Consider the following 14,180-nt stretch of genomic DNA (forward strand, 5'->3'; position numbering starts at 1 on the left):
CTATGTATCTATCACTGTGTTGCTCTTCATTGATCCTGGATCTCTGATTTTTACCTCCATTGAGATTTTTTTGCCTAAGAATACCCTTTAGTAATTTCCTTTTAGTGTGGGTCTATTGGTAGTGATGTCTCTCAGTTTTGGTTGGTCTGAAAATAACTCTTTTGCCTTCATTCTTGAAATATTTTTACTGCTTTTAGGTTGGTGGTTATTTGAAGATAGAATCTTACTGTCTTCTAACTTAAATTACTACTATTGATGAGTCAGATGACTGTAGAAAATGATCTTAAATGGAGCAGAAGCAATATTTGGAGATTAGGTAACTGAGAATATTTTAAATAAATGAGCAAGATCAGTCTATAGATTCATGAAGGCCAGAGAATTCCAAGTAGGATGAATAAAAAGAAGTATTCAAACACATCATAATGAAATTTCAGAAAATCAAGGAAAAGAGAAAAAATTCTCAAAAGCGGCCAAACAGGGACTTCCAGTGGTTTAGACTCTGCTTCCACTGCAGGGAATGTAGGTTTGATCCCTGGTTAGGTGATTAGGGAACTAAGATCTGACAGGCCATGAGGCACAGCCAAAAATAAAAAGGGCCACCAAAAGAAAAAAAATATTAAATGTAAAAATTAAGGGAAAAAACATTCTAGACAGATGACAATTGAAAGAAAACCATATTTATAGCAGATACAGTAAAATTTAAACCAAAAAATTATAAGAAATAGTGATTATTTCATAACTATAAAAGTTTAAAATCACCAAAACGTATAATAATTCTAAATTTGTATGCATAACAACATGCCCTCAAGATAAATAAAAAATTGACAGTATTTTAAGGATGTATGGACATATACACAAATTATAATGGGAGAATTCAACACATACATTTCTTAGTAATAGAACATATAGATAAAAATAAAACAATATAAAATAGAAACACAGCATGAGTATAGAAAATTTCAGTGGGATTGACAGGCTTGACTTAATGAGCATGTTACCCCCTAACATTTATAGAATATATGTTCTTTTTAAAAATGGACTTTTATAAAAATTGACCATGTCAAGTCGTAGAATAGATCTAAGCAAAGTTCAAAGGATTGAAAGAGTTTTAAGTAAGACTGACATTGTTTCTTCCTTTAAATGTTAGGTAGGACTCATGGGTGAAACTTAATGGACTGAAATCATATAAAATATGTTCTCTCATCACAGTGGAATTAAACTAGAAATCAGAAACAAAGATAGTGCAAAAGTCTCATTGGAAATGAGAAGATATTTTTAGATGAATGATGGTGAAAGTGCTACCTGGCAAAAATTTTTGAGGTAAAACTTTTATCAGAGGATGAGCAGAATTAACCAAGAAAAGGAGGAAGATAAAAATAAGAGCAGAAATTGTGATACAGGAAATAATCATAAAATACAGAGCATCAGCCAGTCCAAAAGGGATGTCTGTGGGTTTTATGTGGGTGAGGAAGGACTAATAAAATTGAAAACAAGAAAGAGAGAAAAGAATCATCATCAGGAATGAAAGAAACAATGTTATTATAGAATGTACACATACTTAAAGAAAAAAATATTATAAATGACTTGAATTTAAAATTTTTGTGAAATGGATAAATTTCTAGAAAAATACAAGTAAACAAAATTGACACTAGAACAAACAAAATCAGATAGTTCTGTAACTGTTAAAAAAATTGAATCTATAATTAAAATCTTTGATCATAGAAAACTCAGGTACAGATGATTTCATCTATCAGTTCCACTAGCCATTTAAGGAAGAAGTCGTGCCAGTCTTTCAAAACCTTTTGAAGAACAGCTAAGGGAGAAATACTTTCAACTTAATTTTAGGCCAGCACAGTCGTGGTGTTGAAATTCAAGAAAGACCATACTGGAAAGGAAAGTTATAGCCTAATTTGTCGTGGTGGTGTTTAGTGGCTAGTTCAGTTCAGTTCAGTTGCTCATCAGTGTCCGACTCTTTGCGACCCCATGAATCGCAGCATGCCAGGCCTCCCTGTCCATCACCAACTCCCAGAGTCTACTCAAACCCATGTCCACTGAGTTGGTGATGCCATCCAACCATCTCATCCTCTGTCACCCCCTTCTTCCCCTGTCCTCAGTCTTTCCCAGCATCATGGTCTTTTCCAGTGAGTCAGCTCTTCGCATCAGTTGGCCAAAGTATTGGGAGTTTCAGCTTTAGCATCAGTCCTTCCAGTGAACACCCAGGACTGATCTCCTTTAGGATGGACTGGTTGGATCTCCTTGCAGTTCAAGGGACTCTCAAAGAGTCTTCTCTAAAACCACAGTTCAAAAGCATCAATTCTTTGGCCCTCAGCTTTCTTTATAGTCCAACTCTCACATCCGTACATGACTACTGGAAAAACCATAGCCTTGACTAGATGGATCTTTGTTGACAAAGTAATGTCTATGCTTTTTAATATGCTATCTAGGTTGGTCATAACTTTCCTTCCAAGGAGCAAGCGTCTTTTAATTTCATGGCTGCAGTCACCATCTGCAGTGATTTTGGAGCCCCAAAAAATAAAATCAGCCACTGTTTTCCACTGTTTCCCTATCTATTTCCCATGAAGTGATGGGACCAGATGCCATGATCTTAGTTTTCTGTATGTTGAGCTTTAAGGCAACTTTTTCACTCTCCACTTTGACTTTCATCAAGAGGCTCTTTAATTCTTCTTCACTTTCTGCCATAAGGGTGGTGTCATCTGCGTATCTTAAGGTTATTCATATTTCTCCCAGCAATCTTGATTCCAGCATGTGCTTCCTCCAGCCCAGCGTTTCTCATGATGTACTCTGCATATAAATTAAATAAGCAGGGTGACAATATACAGCCTTGACGTACTCCTTTTCCTATTTGCAACCAGTCTGTTCCATGTCCAGTTCTAACTGTTGCTTCCTGACTTGCATATAGGTTTCTCAAGTGGCAAGTCAGGTCTTGTATTCCCATCTCTTTCAGAATTTTCCACAGTTTATTGGGATCCACACAGTCAAAGGCTTTGGCGTAGTCAATAAAGCAGAAATAGATGTTTTTCTGGAACCGTCTTGCTTTTTCGATGATCCAGCAGATGTTGACAATTTGATGTCTGGTTCCTCTGCCTTTCCTAAAACCAGCTTGAACATCTCAAAGTTCACGGTTCACATATTGCTGAAGCCTAAGTTGTGTCCAACTCTTCTGCAACCCCATGGACTGTAGCCTGCCAAGCTTCTCTGTCCATGGGATTTCCCAGGCAAAAATACTGGAGTGGATTGCCATTTCCTTCTCCAGAGTATCTTCCTGACCCAGGAATCGAACCCACATCTCTTGCTTTGGCAGGCGGATCTGTTATCACTGAGCTGCCAGGGAAGCCCTATTGAGAAATGATAGTATAATATCATTTATAAAAGTAAATGCAAAAATATTAAAATATTAGCAACCCCACATATAATACATAAAAATGAGAATTTATCAAGACCAGTTTGGATTTATTTTAGGTATGATAGGTTGGTTTAATATAAGAAAAATCAATGTAATTTTTACATGAAGAGAAAGATTATATGGTTATCTTAATAGATGCCAAAATAAAAAATAATATGTAAAATTCAGCATTGATCTGTCTTTAAACTCTTAGCAAGAAACCGATAAAAGATAATTTCCTTAATCTACAGTATACATCCAGTTTTCTTTTGGCTTGCATGTCTACGTGCTGTGTTTATGGGTCACCATGTCCTTGTATGCCCTGTTTCTTACTCCTGGCTGCTTTCTGTTGCTTCTTTCAAACTGGGTTCACATATTACCACTTATGTGCCTTTTCCCAGTTTCCTTCCGATAAAAGTTGTTTTTCTTTACACTGTGTACTCATAGTTGTATCATCCAAGATAATCATTGTATTTTAAGGTCAGCTAATTAGTGGTATTAATCCCATTTTATCCTTTCCGTTAAGCACATTCATAAGTCCTGAGGATTAAAATGTGGCATTTTTGGAAAGTCATTATTCTACCTACACAGCCTCCCCTCTGACCTACGATTCACTTCTTTCCCACATGCAAAATTCATTTATCCTATCTGGAAAGTCTTGTCAACCTCATTACAGCCTTAACTCCATGTTAAAAAAACCTTACCTAAATCTCATCAACTTAGAGATTCTAAATTTTGTTACCTAAATAAATTATGAGTGAGACTTTTGTATAATCTGCCCTGAAAATAATTCCTCTTAACCTATGAACCTGTGAACATCAAGAGACAACTTACTACCGCTTTCCAAAATACAGTGATGGGGACAGCCATAGGATAAGAGTTATAGACATTTCCTTTCAAACAGAAAAAGGTTAATGGTGTCACTGATCGTGGCAGTTTCAAAATCCATCCAGGCAAACTCAGGTTTCAAGATCTGGTAATAATTTTTCTGTAGCTTGTGACTTTTCAAGCTTCTGTCCTGTTTCTTATGAAGATTTCTTTTTCGTGAAGGTTAGCATGTATTTGCTGCTGAGTAGCTTTACAACCAGTTTCTTGTTTGTCAAGTTTTGACTATTTGACAGCCTTTCACTTTGTGCTGTCTCTGTCCCTTAAAATCCAAGCTGGCAGTGTTTTTGTTGGTATAAAGTTCTCAAGAATCTTGTGGGTCTCTCATGTGTGACTCAAGCATTCATTCCATTAGACAAGGGGCTCCTCCAGGTTTTTTTTTTTTTTTCCTAGATAATTTTATCACTATTTTTGACTTCTGCTAAGAAGGCTGAAGGGATCTGTGAGTCACACACTTCATCTTTTTAAAGACTGTTTATGTGAGGAATACTCTGGCTTCTCTGGAATATTAGCAAAAGGTTGTTCAACTACACCCTCCGTTTTAAGAGGAGCTTTGACTATGAATCTCAATTTTGGTGTATTTTGCACTCTGAATAAAATCAAAATTTCTTAAACCATTAAATCTTGGTTGGATTAAACCTATTAAATTTTTGGTTGAACATTTCTTATTTCTTACCTTTGATTTATCTTTCCTCACATTTTAGTGTAAACAGTGAGAAGAAACCAGTCCAGACTTTGAACACTGTTTGGAAATCTGCAGAATTCATTTCTTACATGCTTGGCTTTCTGTATAACTACAGGATACAGTTTTGCTAAGCTTTCTTTCATTATAACAAGGATTCCTCCAGTTTTCTATAACATATTTTTCATTTCCTTCTGAGTTTTCACCAGTAGCACCTCTCCTATCTACCAGATGATCCATTCATGACAATTTAGGTGTTCTCTTAAGGCAATAGGTTTTCCACACTGTGTTCCTTGTGGAATTCCTCGAATCCTCACTTGGCAGAGTTGTTAATATTCATATTTCTGCTAATAGTCTATTCAAGGCAGCCTAAGGTTATTTTGAAATCATGCTCCTCTGAATTCTCCTAGCCTCTTGCTCACTGCCCACTTGCAAGCTCACTGCCCACTTCCAAAGTCACTTGTATATTTTTAGGTATTTGTTATGGAAATATCCCCTTTCTAGGTACCAGGATCTATAGTAATTTCATACTGCTGCTGTAACAAATTGCCACAAATTCAGTGAGTTAAAACAACACAAATGTATTATCTTATATTTTTGGAGATCACAAATCCAAAATGGATCTCATTGGGCTAAAAGCAGGGTATTGTCAGGGGTGCATTACTCATGGTGGCTCTGGAAAGCAGCCCTTGCTTTTTCCAGCTGCTGGAGCCTGTCCACATTCCTTGGTTCATGATCCCCTTCCAGCTGCAAGCCAGCAGTAGCAAGTCAAGCCCTTGTCGTGTCATGTCACTGTGATTCCAACACCTTTGCCCATCTCCTCGCATTTTAAGGCTTCTTGTGATTACATTGCGTCCACAAAGGGTAATCCAGACTAAATCCCTATTTTAAAGTAAGCTAATTAACAGCTTTAATTCCGACTGCTACTTTAATTCTCCTTTGCTGTGTAGCTTAGCATACTCATATCTCCAGGAATTAGGATGTAGACATCTTTATGAGGCTGTTATTCTACACATCATACCAGCACTTGGCATAAGTCATTAGTCCTCTTTTTTTTTTTTTTTTTTGGTATATTGAATCCTGGGCTCTTCAGAGGAAACTAGTTTCATCCTTCCCATATTCCCCCATTTCTTTTTCCCAGTGGTACTTAAAAAGAAAAAAAATTAGGTTAAATTTGCATAACATACAGTTAGCCATTTGTGGCGCTCAGTGCATTCACAGTGCTGTGCAGTGTTGTGCAACCAAGACCTCCCTTTATTTTTGGAACATTTTATTCATCCAGAACACCTAATGCCCATTAATTAATCACTCCCCAGTCCTGCCTCCCTGCATCCTCCTGGTAACAAATAATCTCCTTTCTCCATGTATTTGCCTCTTCTGGAGAGTGCATTACAGAGAATCGTACAGTAGGTGTCTGTCCTTAAGGCAGTACCACACTCTTTTGATAACCATAACTGTATTAATTTTTTAAATAGCAAGTATGAGTCCTTCTTTTTCAATATTGTTTTGTTTGTTTGAGGACCCTTGCACATTGCATTTTACCAAAGAATCAGCTTTCCTGTTTCAGCAAAATCGTTGAGAAGTATTTTGATCAGGATTATGTTGGGTCTGTGGGTCACTTTGGGGAAGAATTACCCTCCTAACAATAGTGAGTCTGCTAATCTTAAGGACATGAGCACTGATGTTCTTTCATTTAATTAGTATGCTTTCATTTCTTCAGCTATATTTTGTAGTTTTTAGCATCCAGGTCACTTCCTGAGTGACTTGATCCTATGTATATTATTGTTTTCGGTTCTATTATTAATTGAATTGTATTCTTAGTATTGTTTTTACATTGTTCATTGCTGATGTATACAAACACATTTGATTTTTGTGTGTTGATCTCATGCCCTGCAACTTTGCTGAACTTTTTAGCTCTTGTTCATTTTTAGAGATTTTCTACATGTAGAGTTAAGTCATCTGTGACTAGAAATAGTTTTACTTCTTCCTTTCCAATTTCAGTGTATTTTTTTTCTTTAAGTCCTCTGAGAGGACTTCCAGTACAATATTGAACAGCAGGGGTGAAAATTGTCCCTGGCCTTAAGGGGAAAGTTTTTACTCTTTCACCATTGAGTATGATGTTAGTTATGGTTTTTTAAATAAATGCCCTTTACCACGTTAAGGACATTTTTTTTTTTTCTATTTCTAGTGTCTTTTTAGGGCTCGTCAAAGGCAGAGTAGTCTCATCTACTTCCTCCCTCATTTAAAAAAGTCTACTCCTCAATGTGTGACTTAGTTCAATATTCTGTAAAAGTTTGCTAAATTGTGCCCAAAAACCAGCTTGATATTTTTTTTCTCAAGTGCCTTTAACATTCTGTTTACCAGATCTTGTATTCCTTAACTCTGAGACTTCAGATTAGTTTCCTGCTTAAACAGAATACCCTTAAAGAATTGGATATCAGTTTCTTTGAAATGAGTATTCTCTGTTTTCTGCATATATCCTACATTTCTATTAAACTCTTGGAAAACAATTTTTGAATTAAAAATAAAATTCTCATTCATTCATTCAGTTCAATTTAGTCACTCAGTCGTGTCCAACTCTTTGCAACCCCATGAACCGCAGCACGCCAGGCCTCCCTATCCATCACCAACTCCCGGAGTTCACCCAAACTCATGTCCATTGAGTTGGTGATGCCATCCAGCCATCTCATCCTCTGTTATCCCCTTCTCCTCCTACCCTCAATCTTTCTTCCTAGCATCAGGATCTTTTCAAATGAGTCAGCTCTTCGCATGAGGTGGCTGAAGTATTGGAGTTTCAGCTTCAACATCAGTCCTTCCAGTGAACACTCAGGGCTGATCTCCTTTAGGATGGACTGGTTGGATCTCCTTGCAGTGCAAGGGACTCTCAAGAATCTTCTCAAACTCCACAATTCAGAAGCATCAATTGTTCAGCCTCAGCTTTCTTTATTCATTCATACTCACTGTGAAAGGTTATCAGTGGTTAAGTTTTATGTTTGAGTTTTAAATTTCTTGGCTTTTTGAATAATTTTGTGTTAACCTCCTGAACAGTTTTATGATTTTTAGCATCTCCTAAATACATATACATAAATGTGTAATAAAGTTAATATTCAATCTATAATATGAGATATGATTCATAAAGGGAGAAATTGGACTTTGCACTCTGTGACCAAGAGATTTGCTAAGTAATTTAAGCAATTGACTTGCTTAAGAGGGTGGATGTTTTTTAAGCATCTTAAAAAGCACATCATAAAATTAATTGATGTGGCAATTAAAACATCAAAATTAGTATTTTCCTAGCTTACCTCTTTCCATATATAAAATAAAATCCAATTTCTTTAAGTAAGATCCAATTAATTTTATCTAAATAAATTTGAATTTTATCTATAAGTATTTTTCAATGGAAATAAATAGCAGATATCTAAAGTGCTAAATGGCCCATGGGGTCGCAAAGAGTCGGACACAACTGAGCAACTTCACTTTTCAGTTTCTAAAGTGTTAATATATGTCAGGTGCTTTCTGATAAGGAAGTGCAAAGAAATGTAAGAAATGTCTTTTGCTGTTTGGTGGTTTGCATTCTATTTTGTGAGACAGGAATAGGAATTCTTAAACTGCTGTTTGAACTGCAAAGTTACGTATATGTGAAATTGGATACCATGATCATAAAATGGTAATAATTACTGTCCAAGAACTTCCTGGTGGCTCAGATGGTAAAGCATCTGCCTATAATGCGGGAGACCTAGGTTCAATCCCTGGGTTGGGAAGATCTCCTGGAAAAGGAAATGGCAACCCACTCCAGTATTCTTGCCTGGAAAATCCCATGGACGGAAGAGCCTGGTAGGCTACAGTCCATGGGGCCGCAAAGAGTTGGACATGACTGAGCGACTTTCTTTCACTGTCCAAGAAAGTCAGTAGCCTAGTATTTAGTACTATCTGTACATTTGCTTATTGATGCTTCAAACCCAGCAGAGAGAAATTAGTATGTATATATTTTGCTGTTTATTTGAAGCTTTATAGTGGTAGTAATCAAATGCAGTAAAGAAATAGCAAAGTTCTGTTGCTGCCGAAAGTTACCATTAATCTTAACTGAGAATTGCATGTGTTTCATATTAGGATTAGACCTATAAAAGAATGCTCTGGGGTCAAAGCTTTTGAAATCAATGAGGTATCATTATACTAAGTAAATTTAGGGAAGGGACTATTTGTGTGTATTTGCTTTTATTAAAGGTATGTAGATGATGTATATTTGAGCCACAGCACAAGCATATTAACAACTGGAACTGAATGCTAGTTAATAGCCAATATGTATTACATTATAAAATGTATACTATTAACCATGCAGTATTCAACAGACTAAGACACCATGGAACTAATTGACACTGATTTATTATTAACTCAGAAGAACAATAGCTATTGAAAACTACTGCCAACTTAAGACAGTCAAAAATTTTAGGAAACTAAATTTTAGCCATACTAATTTTACCTTATAAATACTAAATTTAGCTGTATTTTAACTCAATAAAAACCAAAGTATAGAACTCTTATTTTATTCCTGTACAGAAACAAACAAAATATTTACATATTTAAAAAAATTAGTTCTCAGCCCATCCTATGGTCTACTGGTGGGCCTAAAACCTTATTTTAAGAGTAGTAAATTACTATATTGTTATACAGGTAATTTCCATTGATGGCATATATGCATATCCAGAAACTATTTGCCAAAATTCCTATGGCTTTATTTTACTGAACCAGTTGAGATATTATCAGTTTTAGTTTCCAAACCTCTTTTTAAAAAAAATACCACGTTTCCCTCTTCTTGTTTCATTGCATCTGCATGCATGTTTCACATTCACAGTGCAGTGTTCAGTTCTCTAAATTTATGTTAGGCAACTGCTGGAACTGTATTGCTATATTCAGTTATAATAAAATGCAGTGGTTATGTTAACCTAAGACTGGGTAGAGAGAGTTAATTTTAAATGTTTGTTTTTTACTCTTAAGATATTTCTAGTGGAATACTAACTGAATTTCTTGGAGGTTTTTGATTATTTCATTTGAATGCCCTTTCTATGATATTAATATTTTAATTACCATCTAGCTTAAGGGAAATAGCATTTATACTGAATGTTGCTGAGGGATATAAACCAAGCATAAATAAGTTGTCCTTGGGGTTTGGAGCTTAACCAAATAAACCCAGAATACATAAGTAAACAAGGGCCTAAATATGATAGATAAAAGCAGTTCTTTCAGTAATGGGTATGAATGGAAGTTGTTTTGTTGTGGGGGGTGTCTGTGTGTGTGTGTTTTCCTCTTTCACTTTATTGATACAGAATCATGTTTTCTTATGAAATATTATAATAGGTACATATCCTACTAAAGTTCTACATACATTAAACTGCAGTTGAACCCTAAACAACATGAGGGTTTGGGGCTCTAACCCTCCCTACAGTTGAAAATTTGCATATAACTTCACAGCTGGCCTCTGTATCTGCAGTTCCACCTCCACAGAGTCAACCAACTCCAGACTATGTAGTGTACTGTAATATGTGTTTATTTTAAAAATCTTCATGTGTGTGGACCTGTGCAGTTCAAACCCTTGTTATTCAAGGGTCAGCTGCAGTGATTTTTTTCTAATTTACAGAAGAATATTTGAAATTAATAATACCACAACCATAAAGTGCTCTCATGTGTGTATGTTTGTATTTATTAATAATTTGGTGGGTTTTGGCAGCCCTGTCTCACTTATTCACTAGCACATGGAAGCAGAGAAGAGAAAAATGTCTTCATTGCTTTCTTTCTTAAACCAGTGCCCAAATTGGACCGATTACCTTTGCAGTGATTTCCCAGTACTCTTAAAGTAAAATGAAATTCATTCCTTGGTCTAAAATCCATCCTGCTTTTAGATGCTGTGCCCCTGCTTTATCTCTTTTGCTGACAGCCTCTTTGACTATATTCTGATACTTGTGTTTTTTTTCCCTCTTCTCAGTATCAGTCTATTTCCATCTTGGTGTCTTTGTACCTGCTTTAACCTGTATCTAGAACATACTCCCCTAGGTCCTCTTGTGGCTGTCCTTTTGACATTCAGATCAAGACTATCTCCCTAAAACTCGGTGCAAATTAGTGTAGTACAGACAGTTATTATCACACCAGCCTTTCTGATTCTCTTTATAACACTTACTGTTATTCGGGATTGTTTCATTTCTGGACTAAATTGTTTCTCTTCTGCTTCCTTACCCCCTATACTCCCACTATGAAGTGTAAGTTCAAACCAGAGTATATTGAGAAACTGTCCTTTTCATTGCATCCTTAGGATCTAAATTCGTGGTACTGATTAAATAGTTGTTGAATTTATAAGTCAGTCAGTTTTTCCATCTGTATTAGATATACTCTGAAGAATACCTTCAGGCACTTTAGGCTTATGTGTTCGGGGCTGAAATTTGTCAACATTTTAGTATTTTTATTTGATTAATTTTATTTTGCTGGTTGTTAATAAGAAATAATAAGTATTTATCTTAATATCTAGAATTACAATTTCATTTTGACAGGTTGACTTTGGCAGAATATCATGAACAGGAAGAAATTTTCAAACTTAGACTAGGACATCTCAAAAAGGTACGTGAAGCATATGCTGGCCATTTCATTTTACCAGAGGTTGTGGAAAGTTGTGTTTTCCGTTTCTTATTAAAGAAGGCAAAACTTACAGAGAAAAAGGACCCAAATTTAAAACTTCAGACCAAAAAATAAAAGAGGGGCATAAAAGTTGCATTTTTATGTTGAATATATTAAAATAACATTCCTTTACTTTGTGGTAATTTACAAACATTTCAGATGCTGATAATACTGTGTCCCTGGGACTTCTCAATGCAGGGGGATGCTGATTCAATCCCTGGTCTGGGGAGTAAGATCCCACATGACGTGTGGTCAAAAAGTTAAAAAACAAAAACTCATGTCCCTGTAGTGGAGGAACGATCCTGGACAGAACTCCAGGTTTTTAAGAGTACTGTTAAATACTATCTGTTTTTTTTTTTTAAAAAAGCTTTATTTTTAAGATAAAATGTAAGATTCTATGTTGTTGTGTCCATTTCATAGCAAATTGAAACAATTGTAAATTAATAACAGGTTTTTTTGACTTAACTTTAAAGTTACCAAATACCTGATTAAATGTTTCAGTTAAAATATATACATTGGCAAATTTAGAAGAGCCTGATCATCGGTAATAATATGAAGTGATATAATTCAGAAAAACATTGTTGTATGTTAGTAAGTTTTATAATGTAAACTGTGTACTTGTTTGTAAACTCTGAAATTATATTCAGTTCATTGTTTTTTAGTTCATATTTTTAATTCAAACCATTTCAGAGAAATAATAGATTTTCCCCCTCAAAATGAAACTACTGACAGCTATAAAATTCTTTTTCTTTGATCCAGTTTTTAAATTGTCTGGTCTGCTTATCACATTACTTGCATTGTTTAAATAGGCTGAGTAATAGCTAAAACTAAGTTAGTGAACTAATTGAAGATAGTGTCTATCAAGTCATCTCCCTGGGGTAGGGTGAGGTAGGTCAGAGAAACCCATTCTTGTAGCAGCCACCATCTCATTATAGATGTGCTTATTTTTGGAATGCTATCAACATGCTTCAGAGTCCTGCCATTTAGGTACAGGGAACAGAAAAAAATTATATTTTATATACATACATATTTGTATATTGGAGAAGGGAATGGCAACCCACTCCAGTATTCTTGCCTGTAGAATTCCATGGACAGAGGAGCCATGGGGTCGCAAAGAGTCAGACACAACTGAGCGACTTTCACCTCACTTTTGTGTATATGTGTGTATATATAGACACATATATATACGTGTAATTTGTATTAGTGTTCTTTACTGTGCCCCTGCTCAGAAAAGTTTCAGCCTAACTACTTGAACAGTAAATTCTAAAATGAATTTATTCTGATCTGTTTTGTTCTGTTTTCTGTGCTGTTGTAATTATTGATATTTCTCTTGTCCTTTGATGTAAGTAGACAACTTCAACCTGTTTTGTAACTGATGGAGTTGTAACGGGACTATAGAAGGGAAGTGGGGATTTTGAAGTTCAGAATTAGTACAAGTATTTGTCTGCCCACCTAAGCTATTTTGATAGAGACCTGTGTTTGATATTCCATATAAAGAAAGATTTATCAATTATTTTCTGACCAGCCTTTCATGATAATGGGATGCTAAAGTGTATAGTCAACTGGAGGATTATAATTTTCACACATAATAGTAAATTTCAGATTACTCTTTCTAATGATGAGTTTTACATGTCTAATGGAAACCTGTTATAAAATCTGAAATGATAAAGCAGTTAAATTAGGAATCGGCTTTTGTATCACAAAAATACTTAAAAGGATTCAGAGGGCGGTTTGTTTTTATTTTTTGATTGGTGGGTGGTTGGTTGATTTTAAAGCTTTCCTGGTACATTGAAAATATTTTATTTCTCTGAAACATTTCTATTTTATAAAGTAAGGTACATATACTTAAATGTCTAGATATTATATAAACAGTTGTAAGCTTTTGTAGTTTAGTACACCTTCTCTTCGAACTTCCATATTATCTTTTTTCCCAGTGTTTGACTTCTCCATTTTTGCATTTACTCATTCTAATAATTGTCCCATCCATAATCCTTTTCCTGTTTTATTGTTTCAGCTTTTATCAAATTTACTGAGCAGTTTTAGATTTCTAACTTTATCTTCTTCTTAACCAATTTACTATCTTCTTCTTAACCAATTTACAACATTACTTTTCTTTGATCTCTATCATGGAATATTTTGGAAGAATTGATGAATTAATGCTGAAATATCCTCTCATGTTTTGAATTCTCACATTTACTTCTGACTTTTTTGGTTGAGAAGAATGAATGCCTTATGAAGAAGGTTGCTAGCAGTACATCCAGAGAACAAAGTTGAGTAAGTAGTGTCACCTTAGAGGACAAATAGATAGTAGTAGTCTGATTTCCACTGGGTATTATTTTTTTGAGTTGTACAGTTTAAGAATAATAGGCATTCAGTTACAGGTGTTAAAAATAAGTTATTTGGCATTCTAAAGCATAGTTGGAAAGTAGGTCATTAAAAATAGGTCGTTCTGGTTTATAAAACACAAGTAGATTGGACACTTTATCACCTCTATCTTAAGCCAACATGAGCCATACCCTGACATGTAACTATATAGTTTCTACCATA

General features: G+C 35.1%; 1 protein-coding gene across 7 annotated transcripts in view; it reads left to right on the forward strand.

The window, feature by feature from the left end:
- The window catches only part of TLK1 (tousled like kinase 1), a 180,498-nt gene that overhangs the window by 139,910 nt on the left and 26,408 nt on the right, over window positions 1-14,180 (forward strand). For all 7 annotated transcript variants that reach the window (XM_055572258.1, XM_055572262.1, XM_055572261.1 and 4 more), the window contains one exon: window positions 11,510-11,576. In XM_055572258.1, the coding sequence (XP_055428233.1) occupies window positions 11,510-11,576 (67 nt within the window). The remainder of the gene's footprint in view (window positions 1-11,509; window positions 11,577-14,180) is intronic.

Source organism: Bubalus kerabau, chromosome 3, assembly GCF_029407905.1.
Source record: "Bubalus kerabau isolate K-KA32 ecotype Philippines breed swamp buffalo chromosome 3, PCC_UOA_SB_1v2, whole genome shotgun sequence".
NCBI classification, from domain to species: domain Eukaryota; kingdom Metazoa; phylum Chordata; class Mammalia; order Artiodactyla; family Bovidae; genus Bubalus; species Bubalus kerabau.